At 52.3% G+C, this 17,439-nt stretch overlaps 8 protein-coding genes across 8 annotated transcripts; 3 read left to right on the top strand and 5 right to left on the bottom strand.

Annotated features, from left to right (window-relative positions):
- Nucleotides 1-118: 118 nt before the first annotated feature.
- On the bottom strand, nucleotides 119-3,547 carry J4E93_006016 (uncharacterized protein; the record flags this gene model as incomplete). The annotated part of the gene is made up of 1 exon (XM_049343934.1): nucleotides 119-3,547. The coding sequence occupies one exon, from the start codon at nucleotides 3,545-3,547 to the stop codon at nucleotides 119-121; it is 3,429 nt and encodes a 1,142-aa protein (XP_049199167.1).
- Nucleotides 3,548-5,301: 1,754 nt separating this feature from the next.
- On the bottom strand, nucleotides 5,302-5,937 carry J4E93_006015 (uncharacterized protein; the record flags this gene model as incomplete). The annotated part of the gene is made up of 1 exon (XM_049343933.1): nucleotides 5,302-5,937. One exon carries the CDS (start codon nucleotides 5,935-5,937, stop codon nucleotides 5,302-5,304), a length of 636 nt encoding a protein of 211 aa, XP_049199166.1.
- Nucleotides 5,938-6,765: 828 nt separating this feature from the next.
- J4E93_006014 (uncharacterized protein) lies at nucleotides 6,766-7,139 on the top strand (the record flags this gene model as incomplete). Its single annotated transcript, XM_049343932.1, has 2 exons — nucleotides 6,766-6,785; nucleotides 6,842-7,139. The coding sequence occupies 2 exons, from the start codon at nucleotides 6,766-6,768 to the stop codon at nucleotides 7,137-7,139; spliced, it is 318 nt and encodes a 105-aa protein (XP_049199165.1).
- Nucleotides 7,140-7,586: 447 nt separating this feature from the next.
- Nucleotides 7,587-9,368, top strand: J4E93_006013 (uncharacterized protein; the record flags this gene model as incomplete). Its single annotated transcript, XM_049343931.1, has 1 exon — nucleotides 7,587-9,368. One exon carries the CDS (start codon nucleotides 7,587-7,589, stop codon nucleotides 9,366-9,368), a length of 1,782 nt encoding a protein of 593 aa, XP_049199164.1.
- Nucleotides 9,369-9,574: 206 nt separating this feature from the next.
- J4E93_006012 (uncharacterized protein) lies at nucleotides 9,575-10,180 on the bottom strand (the record flags this gene model as incomplete). Its single annotated transcript, XM_049343930.1, has 2 exons — nucleotides 9,575-10,136; nucleotides 10,176-10,180. The coding sequence occupies 2 exons, from the start codon at nucleotides 10,178-10,180 to the stop codon at nucleotides 9,575-9,577; spliced, it is 567 nt and encodes a 188-aa protein (XP_049199163.1).
- Nucleotides 10,181-11,450: 1,270 nt separating this feature from the next.
- On the bottom strand, nucleotides 11,451-11,882 carry TXNL4A_2 (Thioredoxin-like 4A; the record flags this gene model as incomplete). The annotated part of the gene is made up of 1 exon (XM_049343929.1): nucleotides 11,451-11,882. The coding sequence occupies one exon, from the start codon at nucleotides 11,880-11,882 to the stop codon at nucleotides 11,451-11,453; it is 432 nt and encodes a 143-aa protein (XP_049199162.1).
- Nucleotides 11,883-14,229: 2,347 nt separating this feature from the next.
- Nucleotides 14,230-14,875, top strand: J4E93_006010 (uncharacterized protein; the record flags this gene model as incomplete). Its single annotated transcript, XM_049343928.1, has 4 exons — nucleotides 14,230-14,331; nucleotides 14,433-14,529; nucleotides 14,585-14,678; nucleotides 14,746-14,875. The coding sequence occupies 4 exons, from the start codon at nucleotides 14,230-14,232 to the stop codon at nucleotides 14,873-14,875; spliced, it is 423 nt and encodes a 140-aa protein (XP_049199161.1).
- A 361-nt stretch (nucleotides 14,876-15,236) lies between these two features.
- On the bottom strand, nucleotides 15,237-16,944 carry J4E93_006009 (uncharacterized protein; the record flags this gene model as incomplete). Its single annotated transcript, XM_049343927.1, has 4 exons — nucleotides 15,237-15,858; nucleotides 15,914-16,356; nucleotides 16,410-16,663; nucleotides 16,725-16,944. 4 exons carry the CDS (start codon nucleotides 16,942-16,944, stop codon nucleotides 15,237-15,239), a joined length of 1,539 nt encoding a protein of 512 aa, XP_049199160.1.
- Nucleotides 16,945-17,439: the final 495 nt, after the last annotated feature.

Raw genomic sequence — 17,439 nt, 5'->3', positions numbered from 1 at the left:
TCTCTCACTCATCTCAAGCCAATGGCAAAACGAGCATCTCATTATCCAATTACCCAAAGCTGGCCAATCCCTTCGACTACTCCACTACTCCACTACACCCACTTGACGCTCAAGCCCATCAACCGCCGCTCCTAAGCTTCCTCTTGCTTTTGACTTTACCCTCTTCCTCCATCGCAGACGCCTGGCGCGTCTTACGTACCGAAGGCTGCTTGACCGGCTCGGGGGCCGCTTTGGACTTCGCCGGCGCTTTAGCCTTCGGAGCAGGTTTGGCTGGTGCAGGGGCAGGTGTGGCAGCTTTCTTCGCCTGCCGTGTCAAAGGAGGCGTGAATCCGAATTTGTTCTTGGCGAGGCTGGCTTTGGAAGCGACACTGCGAGCTGGGGTGGTGGTGGCGCGAGACCTGGTTTGGCGGATGGTATGGCCACCGAGCATCAGAGGCTTGTTCTTGAGCTTTGGCATCTTGGATGGCGGGGGAGTGTCGCTGTCGTCGGCAGACGCTTCGATGGTTTCTTGCGCGTCTTCAAAATCATCGTCGTCGTCTTCGTTTTCGTCGTTGTCCTCGTGAGTATCATAGTCACCTTCAGGCTCATATAAGATGCTCTGCTTAGTGGACCTTTTGAGGGGCCTCGGGGGTGTGGGCACGTCGATTTCCGGGCTAGATCCTTTAGTATCAATCCGAGGCTCCGTAAAATGGATATACTCCTCCTCGTCCTTAGACTTGCTCTTTTCCTCCTTCTTGGGCGAAGCACTGCGTTTCCTTGTACTACGAGTAGCGGGGGTTTTCTTCATGTGCCCTGAAGTTGCTGGGCCGTTCTTCGCCCTCGCGGCTTTCGCTGGAGTAGTCCTAGGCTTTGGTGCAGGACGTTTGAGTGCCTTGGTAGTGGTATCAGGGACGCCGAAGTCTCCGAACAGACCAACAGAGTCAGCGTCGCTTGTCGGAACAGTCGGCGAGTCTGCAGAAGCTGGCATGCTCGACATGAGTTCGTCCAAAGCATTCGGCTTATGGAGTGGAAATAGCTTGCGTGATATAGGCTTTGCCTTTGAGGGGTGCTGTCTATACGAGGTCGAAGTAAGGTCCTGAAGTTCACGTTTTGAGACTGATGGTCTCGACATTGGTGTACCTAGAACGATCTTAGCAGCGTGTGTTTGCTTGCTGGGTGTTGCCGGTTTCTCGACGTCGCTGTAGTGCTCTTGCATATCCGCACTGTCGCCTCCCAGATCGGACTGAGCACTGATGATGGCATCGTCAGACTCAACTACTATGGGTGCTTTTTCAGATGATCCGATATGTTTCAGTGCACCTCCATGCTTGGTCGATAGATCCGGTTCTTCGTTGGTAACATCCACATGAACAGCCTCTTTCTTCGACTTGACCGCAGCACGTCTACCCTTAGCTAGCGATGGCGTAGATTCGTCTTCCTGGTCTCTGGGAGCTTTGCTAGTCTTCCTGTTTGCAGCTTTGATAGCACGTGCCTTTGCAAGAGAAGCGACATTAGCCTTCCGCTTTTTCTTGACTGGACCGTCTGAATCACTTTCGGAAACGCTCGCTGTGTTCTTGGACGCTTTCGATCGCTTATGGGGGTGATTAGGCTGAGTTTCTGGTTCAGGTACTGCCGTTGTAGAATCGAGGTCCTCGGTAGTGTCCAGATTGTAGGCAAACGATACATATTCCATTCGATCTTCTTCGGGAATCGCTGCCACACTGGTATTATCATCGACGTCGCGTCTAGTGGTGTTGTCTCCACCCGCAGCATGTGGCTCCACGTCGAATGGGACGGGAGGCTTGGACAACCTATGAGCCAGTTTCGCCGCGCCTGCGTTCTCTTCATTCGCGGACACTTCAGCAAGCGAGATCTGAGGTTTCTCATGACGTACTTCGTCTTCAGATGGGAACGGCAGGGGCGGCAAGGCCACATTGCTTTCCAACTGCAGCTCTGACGTCGGACCTGCAGATGATGGACTTGCTAGTACCGATGCCTCTCCATCTGCGATCTCCGGAGGTTTGCTAATCGAGGAATCGCTATGATCACGATTCTTTGAGGGCAAAGATCCGGAGAGAACGCTAGGCAGTGAATCGGCGGCCGCATCCCGCAACTGCGCTTGCCATGGCCCTTCGACATCCTCTTGGACACGCGAGAGGGCCTCAGGCGATTTTGGGCTTAGCGAGTCACCATCAGTGAGCATGGAAGAATCTGGTAGAACGGAAGTTGTAAGTTCAGACCTGACTTCCGGCTCCTGATCAGCTCTCTGGTGTGTCGGAGAGTCTCGCGCTTCAGGAAGCGCTTTTGGCGGCAATGGTAGAGGTTCGGTAGCAGGTTCAATTTGCATCGCGGAGCCGTTATGGAGCTGCTCTTCATTGTCCATAGGATCTTTCTGCGTCTGGATTCGGCTCAGTGCTTCCAAAGCACTTTGAATAGCTTCTTCATCGTAGTCACCACCAGGATTATGCGGCGTCTGTTGTACTCCATCTGAGGTTACGTGCGATTTTGGCTGCATTGACACACCCTTCGGTGGCTTGGGGGAAGCTGTGTCGGCATGTGAAGAGATTTCCAGGTTTGATTTGTGCACTGCGAGACTGTCATGTCTCGAAGGAGCCGGTGCAAGGCTGATCGTTGATGCCTCCGCAGCCTTGTCATCTTCTGAGCCAGAACAAGATTGCATCTCGGAAAGCATGTTACCTTCAGCATCATGGAGGACTGGTATAGGGCAAGTTTCAACAGTCCCCTCTTCGGCAGCCACGTTATCTTGCATCTGAGAGTCGATGTTCAAGCGCTCGGTTTCAGCAACGATAGTGAGGTCGTCGATATCCATGAGATCCAGGGCTTCGACATGCTTCTCATCGTTCGCTGGTAGACCAGATTCTACTTTTTCGGTAACATGTGAAAGTGTGTTCGTATGCGAAGTCGTCTTTTCGCATTCCGGGCTAAGCTTCGAGGCTGGCGACGTAGGGTGTATGTGTTCCGCGCTCGTCTTGGATTCTGTGAGAACGATCGCGGTTCCATCAGACAGTGGGGCTTTGCTCAGCTTTTGAACAGGAGTTTCGGGTTGAGTGGTCGGCGAATCTACCTTTTCAAAGAGATTTGGGGCTTCGCGATTGATGGGACCAGCATTCTGACATTGGTCATCCAAGCACTGAGTATCGGCGACACTGGTAGCTTCAACCTCTTCCTCGCCCTGGTTCTTGTTTGACAGCTCACTAGCGTTCACCTCATTGTCTTCATCGCTCGCCCAATCGAATGTCTCAATGTCCTGCAGGCCATCTTCCCAAGTATTCGTATGCGGACTGTACGCGTAGTAATCCGATAGGTGTTGCTGGCTTTCGATGCGACTATCCGTGTGCACGTGTTGCGCGTCGTTCGTGTAACCTAGCTCTCCTAAGGACCAAGGAGCTACCACCTCAGCCTCTAACATCTCGTAACCAACCAATTCTCCAAATAAGTCGGGACCATAGGCGGTACAAGAGGGCAGGTTCGGGTCGTCAAAGCGCGCGGAAGATCCGTCCGGATCGTATTCGAAATCCATGTCGTGGTCGGGGGAGTAGATACGCATGTCTGTTGTCTAAGCAAACTGATCCAAAAAAGGCAATTGTGCAAACGGTCTTTTGTTAGCGTGTAGCTCTTTGCTCTTTGGCGTGTCCAAAGGCGGAGATTGTTGGTGGTAGAGACGGGCGCACGTATCCGCTATTCTTTCATGACCAATTGATACCCGCGTGCACGCGCATCTCTCAAGTGGTGAGGAGATGGGGTTGAGAGGGCGCCGCTGCAGGTGGGTGAAGTAATTGATTGTTGGAGCCGTGCGTAGTCGCTGGTTCTAGCTCGCTTCCCAATTAGGTTTTTGTAAGTGAAAGAGTGTTAGCGAACAGTCCTATTGAGGAGCATGAAGGCGGCTTGTAGTCAAGTAAGCGTTGCCGGAATCTGTTGTAGTAATCTGGGTACTGTAATCTGTTAACCGTAATCTGTTGACTGTAATCTGTAAACTGTGACGTATAAACCGTAGCCTGGTAACCGTAATCTATAAACGGTAACCTGTAAACTGTAAACCGTAAACGCGTTCTCACGTAATGTGAACGCGCCTTGTCAGCCCACATACCTAGACGTAGTAGCCTGACACGCTGAATCACGTACATATTTTCCCTCACCGTGAACTTCACCGTAAAAAGCTTGAACTCGTGTACGAATGTATTATAACGCGTAAAAATCCAGTCGCTGGTGGGTATCATGTTCAAACCGCCAGCTCTTCACCAGTTCTCCAATCCTTGCTCATCCAAATGTGATAGTGTGTGCGAAATGAAGCGCTAAGAGGCATAGGTTGTATAGGAAGTCGCGGAAGTCTCGTCGAATAGGTCAAGGTTCGTCATATGGGTATCGCATTGCTGATGGCATTGCCCGTGTCCACAGGTAAAGCCAGTACACTGCTGCAGTCAGTATCAGGTTCGAAAATGCGCCCAGGAGACTTACCTCTTTCCGGCATCAGTTGCGCAACAGCAGCAGAGAAGCGATGCTGGCCAACAGAAGATCTGGGAAACATGAGCGGGTTGTCGCGAGTACGTGGGGTATCTAGGGTAGCCGTACAGCCATGCCAACTGTGACTACGAAGCCGATCGTAGGTCCAATAACCTTACAATGACATGGGTTCTGATCGCTGTTTGCTGCTGTTAGAAAAGGCATCGACGTTCAGCTCGCGAATTACCTACGTTCCGCACTGGATGCACAAGGGGAGAGGAACGAAGTCGCACATGTTGACGAGAGGAGGACGACGGAGATGCTACGAGTAGATTCGCTTAATCAGGAATAGGCGATACAGTGCTGTAAGTCGCCGAGGGGATGCAGTGGATAATAAAGATGTTGGAAGTAGGAAGGCTGACAGGAAGTCGCGATGCTTATTGTCGCGCTAGTGTCGTCATCGGGCTTCGATTCGCGATCGCCGGGAGACACGCGTCAGCCGCAATGCGCTTCTTCAATTCGATCCTCTGCATTCACCAACAAGGCTTGCCCTGAACCTGACCTAGCTAATCTAGCTATTTACAAGATGCGTTTTTGCAAACCTGATACCGGAGTATGTTCCAGGCCAGTAGATGGCAGCTGTCTGGTACCTGCCAGTCTGCTTGGAGGCCGGAGATGACGAGGCAGATTCCTAGTAAACACCGCCTCCTACTGCGTGGCAGTGTTCACTATACTGCTTGCGTCTTCGGTTGAGTTCCAGGAGGTCGTTGTGAACGCGCCAAATGAAGGAATACCCTCTGAGACGTTGTTTGTCGCGAATTGTGATATTAGACGGACAGTCGTTAACACCGCAATCAGCCATCAGTCCTCCATCTCTTCCCGTATCAGCTCCACCTCGACAGTCCTTTGGCCCTCTTGGATTTTGCCCTTCAGTCCATCGTTGTATTTGTCGAAGCAGAGTCTCCATAGACCCGGCTCGCCTTCGCTCTCAACGGCGATAAAGCCCTCCCAGTTCTCGAAGGTGTAGCGCTTCTCTCCGTTTGAGCCGACGCGAGCGTCGAAAGGCCCAGCCTGCCCCTCTTCTGCGTCCACGCGTAGTCCATGGCTGAACTGAAAGATGTCGGAGTCGGTATCCAGATAGACCCAATTGAGCTGCGGCGGGTTATCTGAGATCGTAGATACGATGCCTTCGAAATCTTTCTTTGGGAAAGGAAGGTAATAGCCGGTGAAAGGATGATGCGTCGGTCCTTCGTATGTTGATAGCTGGACGTACAACCTGCCGCCGCATAGTACAATTCGACTGTTCTTAAACAGCTCCTTGCGGTCCTCGGGCGTTCTCATGGTCGCTCGACATCGCATGTGACATTTCTCGCCTTTCCAGTCGTCGTCCTCCTCCTCGGCCTCTTTCTTTGCATTTTCTGTTTGACTTTGCAGGGTCAGAACGGATGTTGCGGTCATAGGGACCGTTCCCACAAGAGCCAGGAGGCCGAACACCATTTTCCTCAGTCTGTTGATACAGAGACGGTACGTTGGAATATTTTGAAGGTTGTGTTTAGGTACAAAGTGTAACATGTGCTATCTGGTGAGGTAGCACATGCGGTGTGCCGGAAACCCTACATCACGACGCGACAAAAAGCAATAGATCACAATCGCACTTCATGCATCTCGCGTAAAAGCCCATGACGAAAGTCGAGGCGATCATGATGTGGCTGCATGAGTAAAGTTGCAAAGCCAATCAAGCAGTAGTGCGCGGCTAACTTCCGGTACCCGCTCCACTTAGTTCCAGATGATCGACAGATCAATAGTGAATGCCGGCGCCAATGACGAACAACAAGCCTCATATAGCTGATCCTTGGAACTCATGAGTTGTGAGCCCGCTTTGGGCGAGAGACCATAACCTTATGGAGGAATTGTAGTCGAGGCTACAGCATTAGTCGATTGCTTTACCTACCTCCTGCATTAGAGCTGTGAGCAAGCTCGAATCGCAGGCCATATCGAAGCCAATTCACCACTCATGCCCGCGAGGATCACCTCGCCGACCCGTCGATCGATGATGTACCTGCGGCTGATAGATGCGGGAGCTTCGGACACGTCCGTCCAGCACCTCCGATCGAGAAGTTTATCAATCAAGTCTTGCTCGCATATCCCATCGGAATCTACTCCTTCAAATCCTCCCTACCAACACTTTGAGTTCTGGCGTGGTCAGCACAACTCCCGCATCGCAGGAAAGCGAAGATACCGCATTTGAATATACCTCCACCGCACCCCCAACTCACACCACCACAAACACCGGACTCCGAAACCGCACCAGAAACTGAATTCAAGATGGCGGACGCGACCAAGAAGTATGCCAGTCACATCTGCAATACCTCTTGTCATGCCATATCTAACATGATTATAGCCTCACCGATACCGCAAACAATGCCACCGGCGGCCGCGACGGTGGACCCGGTGAGACGATTGGCAAACTAGGCAACACAGCCACCAGCGCTGTAGGAGGACCGAAGAACAAGAATAAGAAGAAGAGGGGTGGCAATGGCAACAACGAAGAGGAAGACGAAGAGGCCAACGAGGGTTTTGGTCTTGATAATGGATCGGACGTGAAGGGTAGTCTGAAGGTGCACATCAAGCTGGACTTAGAAGCGGATATCAAGGTCTATGCGAGGATCAGGGGAGACATTGCGATTGGTATCTTGTAAAATAAAACAGCGCTCGAATCTGAATAGCATGTTATTTGCGGAGTTGCAAATCCCGAAAGTCATCCATTGAGCTTCCATCGAGCCCTGCTAGGAAGGGATAGAGCACGAATTTTGCTTCATGTTCTGTAATTAGATGTGGACAGGTAGATTAGGTGAAGTTCCGTGATGCTGAGTTGCGAAAGGACATAGTTTCTAGTTATGAGATGGATTGCTCGACCTTGCCTGCCTCGGCTAGAAGCACTGGACCCTGAACGTCAGGCTGCATACCAAAAATATGCTGAGAGTCATCCACCATGTCGCCAAACAATGCGCCGGCCGCTACCCCACGCTTTTCCAGAGTTTCAACAGTCGCTACATCGATTATTCTGCTCACGGCGCGACTTCCACAAGCTCTCAAGAGTTCCGCGACGCGTACAAGTGCGGAAAGCTTACGGGAAGAAAGTGAACATGGCGGGGTATGAAGACTGGTCGCAACAGCAATTGATTGCAAGAATACAAGAATTAGAGAAGCAAGTCGGAGCGAATACCCAAGGCCCGACTGATGAGAAGTCCTCGGTGCCTACGAACGAACAGACTCCCCCACCGGACTCGCCAAACTCATTAGCCTTTCGCAGAGCCAACAAGCCGCCACCCAAAGCCTTCGATGCCTCGAAATACGCCACACGGTTGATCGCACTGAAATTCGCATATTTGGGGCAGAAATACAATGGATTTGAGCATCACAACAACAATACCACGCCGTTGCCTACAATCGAAGAAGAGGTATGGAAGGCGCTGGTCAAGACACGATTGATAAATCCCGTACCTACGGACGGTGATGAGAAAAGATTTGAAAGGATCGATAGAAAGACCTTTGCGAAATGGGATAGGGAGGGCGCAGATGTAAACTGGGATGGCTGCGAATACTCCAAGTGTGGCAGAACAGACCGGGGTGTCAGTGCGTTTGGGCAGGTCATCGGTGTGAGAGTCAGGAGTAACAAGCCCAAACCTGTAGAAGAGGTGGAAGGGGAGAAGGAAGTGGACAACGAAGAATCTTTGCCTTCTTCAAACGATACTCAAGATGCTGCCTTGAAGCCATTCAACGATGTCACCGACGAACTACCATACATCCAACTTTTGAATCGCGTCCTTCCTCCCGACATTCGCGTTTACGCGTGGTGCCCAAACCCACCAGAAGACTTCAGCGCACGCTTCTCCTGTAAAGAGCGGCGATATAAGTACTTCTTCACAAACCCTTGTTTCGCGCCCGTACCCGGCTCCTCTGGTCTATACAAACCCAGCGCATACGGTGCCACCACGGCAGATGACCAAGAAACGATGCGCGAAGGCTGGCTCGACATCGAAGCCATGCGAAAAGGATGCAAAGAGCTAATCGGCCTCCACGACTTCCGCAACTTCTGCAAAATCGACGCGAGCAAACAGCTAATAAACTTCCAACGGCGAATCTACCACGCTGACATCGAGGAAGTCTCCCCACTATCTCTCCCAGGCTTCCTGTCGCACCCCGCTCTTTCCGCTCCCTCTCTGAATGGAGAGCAACCAAAACTATACTCCTTCACCCTCCACGGCTCCGCATTCCTCTGGCACCAAGTCCGCTCCCTAGTCTCGATCCTCTTCCTTATCGGCCAAGGTCTCGAATCGCCCTCCCTAGTCCCTCAACTCCTCGACATCACCGCTAACCCCACACGGCCCAAATACGAAATGGCATCCGACGCCCCACTCGTCCTATGGGACTGCATCTTCCCCCACGCCTCGGAAGTGCAAACCTCCGAAGAGCGAGAGCACGGCTACGAAGACCGCCTAGAATGGGTATACATCGGCGACGAAGGCGGCAGCGAGCCCAAAGCCAGGGGAACAGGCAAAGGCGGCGGTCCCAGCACGATCGGCCGCGGGAAATGGGGTCGTGGCGGTGTGATCGATGATGTCTGGGAGATGTGGCGGGGGAACAAGGTCGATGAGACGCTTTCGGCGCTTTTGCTTGATAAGATCGCGGGTTTGGGACAGTCGACGCTGGATGCTGAGGTGCCGGTTGAGCAGCAGAGTATTGGGATAGCGAGGGGCGGACCGCGGTTGTTTGATGGAGGGGATATCGGGAAGGCGAAGGGGAATTATACGCCGTTGCTGCAGAGGGAGAGGCAGGAGTCTGTTGAGGTGGTCAACGAACGGTATAGAGTGAGGAGGGGTATTGATGCTCGCGTTAAAACGGGAGATGATGATGGGGACGAGTAGGTGACTAGAAGCGTAGGTTAAACCCGGATCATCTCGTTCCACACGACACTACAATCGAAACATGTCTGGTCGAGCAAAAGAGAAACTTCATTGGGTATCATGATTTGTTGCTGCATCTTCCAATCTTTGCCACGGTAATCCATCCTTCAATCCCCCTTCGCCTTTTTTCCCTTAACCCCGATATCCCAAAGTCCACCATCCCGCATCTAATCCCCAGTATTCAACTCCAAATCGATCTGCACGCCATTGCTTATAGCATAATCCTCACACGTCAAATTGTCATGAAACGGCCTCTCCCCCTGCCTCTTGAGCATAATCTCATGCACCGGTCTACCAATCTTCGCTGCCACCATGGCTTTCAGCAGCTTGATAGGGTCGCTGGGAAGGCACGGCACTTGTGTCTTTGTTCCGAGACGGTCATTGATAGTGACGAGGATCATGTGCTCAGAAGGTGCCGCAGGAGCGGCTGCGGGTTTCTTCTCCTTGGGTTTGCTCTCGCGGTCGCTGTCTCGTGGTTTGCGGTCGCGAGAGCGGGAACGGCGGCGTCGGTCGCGGCTTGAGTCTCGTCTTCGGTCGCGGGAGTTGTCTCGCGGACGGCGGTCGCGCTCTCTGGAGCCATCGCGTCTGCGGTCGCGATCGCGATCTGAGTCTCTTGGTCGCCTTTCTCGGTCGCGATCGTCGCGTCGTCTGTCTGGGTCGCGGCGGTCGCGGTCGCCTTTGAATTTGAGGCCGCTGAAGGTTTTGGGCTTGCGCGGGCCGGGGGATCTTCTAGGGGAGCGCGAACGCGAGCGCTCTGTCTTTGAAGACTCCATAGCTATAGATGTGTGTATGAGATATGTGTTGTGTTGGTGGAGAGGGAAGAGCAAGTGCAGGTAAGGCAGCTGCGTGGAAAAGGTGAGCTCGGTATTGCGCTTATCGATAAGGAAGCTAGCAGGAGCGCGTCATCCCGTCCCGCGACGCTTCCTTTCATCCCCACATCCCGCCGTCTGTACTTGGCCCCCTTTAGCGATGCTTCCTTCAATTCAAATATGATGTTGAAGCTTATCGATCGCTTCAACTCTCCGCCTGCGCAGACACTGCAAGTCCTACAGCCCACATCGTCGACCATCACATACACCGTTTCGACGCGTTCTGTACCCAAGACCCTTCCCGCCTTGGTAGCATACTATGCAGGAATATTCACGAGAGTCTTGCTGGGGATAGCCAGTGTACTGATGCTATGGATGAAATGGCGCGTTACACAAGCTCAGTCCCTGGATCTGTCGCTGGGTGTATTGGGCCATGAGACAGAAAGGCAACTAGTAAAGCTGGCGGAAGCTTGCCAATGGCGATATCTGGTACCTAGTACATTGCTCATACTCTTCCTAGTCTTCCGCCGAAACTATACAGGTACATCCTTCGCCGTCTTCTCCGCCTCTCCTAAGCCCAAGCTAATACAAATTACAGAAGAATCACTCACCGTACTTCGCGGCCTCGGCGTCCAGACCTCGACCACTTCCTCTACGTATCTCCAAACACCCACTACGCGCTTCATACCGACTACAAGTATACAGGACGTCTTCATACACGAGGCCTTCAAGGGCTTCGAAGTGAGGTTCTTCCTCATGATCGTAGTGGAAGGAGAGGGAGAGGTGGTAGTCGTCTTTCCGAGACTGCTACCGAGAAGGGCGACACTGGAGACTGTTTGGCGGGGCGTCAGGGGTGGGTTATGGGAAGATAGCGTCAGAGCACCGAGAGAGAAAACAGGGCCGTGAAGAAAGCGAAGGACGTCGTAGACAGACATGTCGTTAAGCGTTTGCGTGCGTGTCGTAATGGTCAAACATTCAGACCAGAACACTATCTACGTCCCAAACAACGCCTGACGAGAAGTCTAAGTGAGCACTCTGAAAGGCTGTCGTGATGATGCAGTCGTACCTTCAAATTCGCTGCGTTACGACTTCCTACACACGGCTCATCCATGTCTCCTGAACTCGGAGCAGGAACCGCGCCCAATCTCTTCCATACTGGTATCAATCTCCTACTGGTGTCCAAATCCCAAATACGCCATAAATCCAACCTGGTGCCCCCATCATGAGCTTCCCCTCAATATCTGTACCTGGTAGAATAATCCTTCGGGCTAACCACCAAACCCCGCCCCTTCTTCGCGCCCCGATAAACCGTCTCAATAATATCAATAAACTCCTGCTTATCCTCCAACACCCAATTCAGCTTATTGTTGTTTCCCGTTCCGAAATCGCACATCATGTGTTTGTTGCGGAAGAAGAACATGACGGTACACGGGTCGTAGAGCTCGTACATGGCTTTGAAATCGGGTACTTCGTCGAGGTCGCAGAGGTAGATGGCGCAGAAGTTTTTGACGCGGTCGGCGATCTTGTAGAGCACTTCGTCTTGTTGCATGCAGTCGGGGTCCGAGTCGCGCCCGAAGCGGATGAGGACGAGTCGGTCTTCTTCGCTGAGGATCGCTTGGTCGACGTGCCAGCCTGTGCGGAGGTGGGGGAGGACTACGGAGCCCATGGTGGGTGGATTTGCGTGTGGATCTGAACTTGGAGTTGGAGGTGTGCGACCGTGGAGGATGCGTGGCCGAGCTGGTCGACGGCGAAGGCGGGCACGTTAGACTGGATACAGTGAGTCGATATGTGCTTTGCGCGATCGTGCGATAAAAATGTGTAGCGCGTTGGAACGTCCGTGTAATTATGTTTGCGCGATCCTTCAAGGTATGGGAGGGTTGAAAGAAAGTTAGTCGCGCCAGGCAGCTGCCGCCCGTGATCTAGAAAGTTCCCGAGGTCGCCCCACTGGACTTCGACCTTGACACTTCGATACCTCTTACAATCCTTTCACTATTTCCTACTGCAACACTTAATACATAAGGCGTGATAAGATCCCTTTATCCCGACAAACCTACACAATACATGGCAGCGGAATTCGGCTTGAGTGGAGCTCGATTGGCTCCATAGACTCACCTCACGGGCACGCAACCACTCTGCCTTGCCACTTGGGCAGACGTCGACGACAGCTATATTGGCCTATAGAGCCACATCAGGCAGGTTCCCCGCATACTTTACGTGATCAGTACCACGGAGCACGTCCAGAAAGCGGCTGGGTTCTTGTTAAAGGCGCTACATCTGTCCTCCTGTCCTCCTGTCCTTGGCTGTATTTGCTTTTGTTGCAGCCTTCTCAAGTCTGTGTAACGTTCATCTGCGTTTTGTAGCTGACCGCCTTTCCTATATAATTGATCTAACCCACATCTGCTGCTACCATGCGGGCACGTCGGCTGATGTACCAGCCGCCTGGGTGATGGCAAGAGGTATAGTATTAACAAGCTGCAGACTGCCCGCATCCCGCTCGAGTCCCCCGGGAACCAATAGCATGTCCGCTGTGTGTGGGTACACTTTCGTAAGAACAGACTAGCAAAGGGGTCTAGTCCAGTCACAGGTAACCTACTCGACTCCCCTGCGATGGGTGTGGGCAAAAGGTGTGCGGGACGGGGCGCGCGGGATCGGGAGTACCCATGGGACATGGCCGGTAGGATTCAACTTTGATGCAGGACCACACACCCTCTCTACCCTTTTGTTGCAGCTCTACTAGAGCACGGCAAGTTGCGGATTGTTGGGTACGACCTTCACAGTCTCCATCCTCTGAAAGCACTCAAGCCGTATTCGAGAAAGTCTATCAGTGCCCCACGCAAGCATCTCGCATCGGTCGGGAAGGTCTTAGTCGAACCCAAATGCCATTTTTGGGATAGATCCGGGTGTTTCCGTAGGTTTGTTTGTGCATGTGGGTGCTAATATACGTGTAGGCATCGTCAGGGTGATGCCGCAGCGCACGTATTGCATTAGCGAACAGCCAGAGTGAAGCATCATCGGTCTACTTCATCAGCGCACATCATGGGGACGTCGCCTTGACAGACACGGAGAAAGGAATTGGTTCGAGCAAAGCCGATTATGGGGATTCTTCTTCCTGCGAAAATCTGTTTACAGAGTACAACCTCCGTTATGCCTGAGTAAACCTACTGCGTCGTCGCGCCGAACGACACACACCACGTTGATTGTTACGGTACTGCGAGTCGGACCGATATCATATTCAGCACCTGCCCATGCATACTACAGAAGAGAACTCTGTCATCCAACCGGCCAGTGGGTGTGCCACCTGTCCGATGTGCCAAGAGTAAATCCGTGACAACAGTCTGAAGGTAGGAGCACTTCTTCATGCTTGTTATATGGACGGAAACTCTGGCTCAGCAGATTTTATCCGCCTATTCCGTTGTTCATGTACTTGATGTATCTTTCAGATGATGGTGATGGGCGTCTGCTTGATTGTCTCGCCACGGTAAAACTTGACTGCTCTAATCCGCACTGGGTTGATGTCCTGCACCGCCTCCCCTTACCCCGTTTACGAGGATCGTACGATACAACTAGCCCTTACTAGAAATAGATCAGGACAATTGAGATGGTGTCGAGCAACACTAGTTGGTGGCAAAGAGAAGCATCTGCATGTGCAGACTAGACACCAACCAAAGACGTTGTTAGCAGTCCATCACATAGGGCTCAGAGTACTATAGATGACTCAGATGAGTAGGTCTGGTAGGTTCTATCATAGGCCCAAATCTTTCTTTGTTTTTCAGGCATCCGGCTCCCAGGGATACATCTGGCAGCCGAGAACTCTCAAGCTGTGCTGCAGCCAAGATTATTGATCACTTTCTGCAGAAAGTATGAGACGAAGGGACTTGCTTTTGTTGCTCTGAAAGTCTACATAAGACCTCCAGTGCTCACTGAAAGCTTCAATACCATCAGCATCGCATCTTCCTCATCATAATCAGACTAACACTCTTCTCGACCATTCATAATTTCTCAAACATATCACAATGTCCGACTACACCGGCCCCGGACTGTACGAAATCCTGCCCAGATATGCTCCGGAGATGAGCTTGAACGTCTGGGGCGCAGCAGAGACAGCCGGCACGCAAGTGAAGCTATAGTAAGTTACTCGAACGGTCAGAGATAGAGAGCATGTTGACTAACTTCATCCAGCCAGAGAACCAAAAGCGCCAACAATACTCATTTTGAGATCGTAGCAGCAGGAGGCACAGACGCCAAGCCCGAAAAAGGCGATCGTGAATACCATATCATCGCCGCCTGCTCTGGCCTCTATCTGACTTCGGCCGGTAAGTCGAGACCAGACTGACATATATGTTTTCCTTATCTGACTGATCTACCTAGGGCCAAAAGCTGGTTACATCAAGACGGAGCTTCGCAAGCCGCTCGACAGCACCATCCGCTGGAAGATCGTGCACTGCGGAAACGGTTCTTACCGGTAAGTGGTCCCGTACAGTTCCACTTGGGCTTGAGTTCGCCTTCTGACGCGTGTGTGCCTGTCTTAGTATCAACAATGTCGATGGGAAGACGCAGCTCAATGTCGCTGGTGGTGGCAAGACCAGCGGTACCGACATGATTGGCTGGCAATTTTCTGACGGCTCTGAGAACACGGAGTTCCGTCTCATGGCTGTTTAATTGATACGGGGGAGACTCGATTTTATTGTCTTGTGTTGAAAAGGATTGTAGAATCTGTCGCTCACTTACAAAGTCGATTCAATCAACAGGCTGATATGCTTCCGATTGACTGTAATAGTTGATGAGGCTTGTGCTTTCAGTGGGACGACGCTAACAGCTCACTCATCAGTCCCTTATTACCTCTGCCTAGGTTAGTATCGATGCATGTTAGAAGTATGTCTTGGCCACTGCGCACTTGTTGATAGCTGATTTCATGTGAGGATCAGCAACTTTCGCGGCCTCTTCCTCATGTCAGATAAACGCTGCTTTCCTTGGTTGTTACATGTAGAATATATACTAGACTATTTTCCCATGAAAGGGACTACAAAGTGTACCTGTAGAAAGGACTCTTGTCACCCATGAGCAACAACTCCTGCTCGGAGTATCTCGCGCGAATAGCCTCTTCTCCATGCTCAGCGATCAACTCATCTCTCTTGCGGTTCTCCTTCGCATACGCCCACCTCAATACCAAAGTCATGAGGATCGCGGTGCAGCACATGGCCAGACTAGCCGAGAAACCTGTCGTGTACTTTGGTGCTTCCCGTGACAGATACACGTTGCTGCCCATGATTCCACCCATGTTTCCGACGGAGATAAGCAGAGCCATGCCAACAGCGCGTTTTGACGATGGGGCGAGGGAGTTGCCGATCCAGGAGACGAGACATGTGAAGGGGCAGTAGAGACCACCAGCGACGGGGAAAAGGAAACCGTAGGTGATGCCGGGGTATTTAGGCTTGGGGATAGCAAGCTGAGCGATGAAGCCGCATACAGCGATCGAGTAGCCTGCAATGATGTATGGGGAGCGCTTGCGTGTCAGATCGGAGGCCCACGCGAAGATGAGCGTAAGAATAGCGGCGAAGACGTAGATTGGGATCGTGAGAAGCTGGGCGTTGGCAGAGGTGTAACCGAGTCCTTGAATGACAGAGGGCACGGTCGCGGTAAATCTGTATGAAACTGTCAGAGAGGAACCGGCAGCAAATGTGGGTGTCTTTAGCTTACCCATAAACACCAACAGTGTTTCCCCAGAAAATAACCGTAGCAGCCCAAACTTTCCAGTCAGAAAGACCAGCAAGAATCTGTTCCTTTCCAATCTTGTCGCTGTTGGTGGCTTGTCCCTGGCCAGACCCGGAGTCGTTCGCTAAACGGGAAACCAGCAAGTCGCGCTCCGGTTGTGTCAGAAACTTCGCAGTCTCTGGGCTATCGGGGAGAATCTTCCAGATGATAAGCGCGAGCGCTACTGGAATCAATCCCTCTATCAGGAAGATCCATTGCCATCCTGCGAGTCCAGAGCGTCCATCAAGTTGTTCAATACCGTAGGCGAGGAGACCGCTAAAAGCACCGGCGAGGGAGGCGGCTACGTAGAAGACAGCCATGCGGCGCTGAAGTTCGAAACGACGATACCAGAGAGTAAGCAAGAATGTTGCTGCGGGGAAGAAGCCAGACTGCGAATGTGAGCAAGTGTTCACCAGCTTGAACCAAGATGTTGGGGGCGTACCTCTGTCACACCCAAGAAGAATCTTCCGGCGAGCAGACCACCGTAACTGGACGTGAGTCCCATCAATGTCATGACGAGACCCCAGCAGAACATCAGAATCGCCATCCAATGACTTGGTCGCATCATCTTGAGCACGATGTTGCTAGGTACTTCGAGAATTGTGTACGGGACGAAGAACAGAGTAACGGCAGTGTTGTACTGAATACCGTTCATCTTGAGATCCTCCGTCATACCAGCAATCTTCGCGTTACCGACTACAACACGTTAGCAATTCGTTCCAATGTATCTCTCAGAAATGAATATGTCCAAACGTACTGTTACTCCGATCGATGAACGCAACAAGATAGAGGAGCGAAAGCATAGGAACAAGTCTCATGTCAACCTTCCTCAAGACGCGCGCTGCCTCCTTCTCTTCCAGTTCGACATTTTGCGCTTCAAGCTCGCCAGTTCCGGAGGAGTTCGAGATCTTCTCCGCGACATTCTCAGCCCGCTGGTGCTCAGTAGAGAGCTTGCCGTGATCGAATACTGTCGCCATCGTGTGAGTATTGCACCGCGTCTGCTTCAATGCAAAGGCGGGTGAGGAGGCTGGCAGGGCAATGCACGATTGCATCCCCTACCCTTTAAAGCATCTCGGTAGAATGCAAAGCCCGACATCATCCATCTCAACGGCATACCTTCTTCGGCAGCGTTACCCACTTACATGCATGCCTTGCCTCCCCTCAGCGCAATCGAGCCTCTTGTGTGGAGGCGGGTAGAAAGCATCTTGGCTTCTGGGGTAGCAAGCGGCGCTTTTGCGGGGTAGTCTGGAGGGATCATCATGCGCGGCGTCGGCACGTGCTGCACGATCTGCATGTCGCTGTGACGTATGGTTCGACCATCTGTCAACCGGCACAGCGTTTACTGGAGATGTGCAGGGGCGCATTTGCCGATCTCAGAAGCCGCGGTGTTGGTGTGGCCCTGTTGAAGGGCCGGTGGTGGTTTTCGATGCGAGGTGCGTGCTGGGCGGTTGTCGGATGGGTGCCGTCGGCGA

The sequence above is a fragment of the Alternaria ventricosa genome (assembly GCF_023758065.1).
Source record: "Alternaria ventricosa strain BMP 2768 chromosome Unknown scaffold_9, whole genome shotgun sequence".
Classification (NCBI taxonomy): domain Eukaryota; kingdom Fungi; phylum Ascomycota; class Dothideomycetes; order Pleosporales; family Pleosporaceae; genus Alternaria; species Alternaria ventricosa.
Note: the sequence above shows the minus strand (reverse complement) of the source record. Positions and strands in the feature narration are given on the sequence as shown.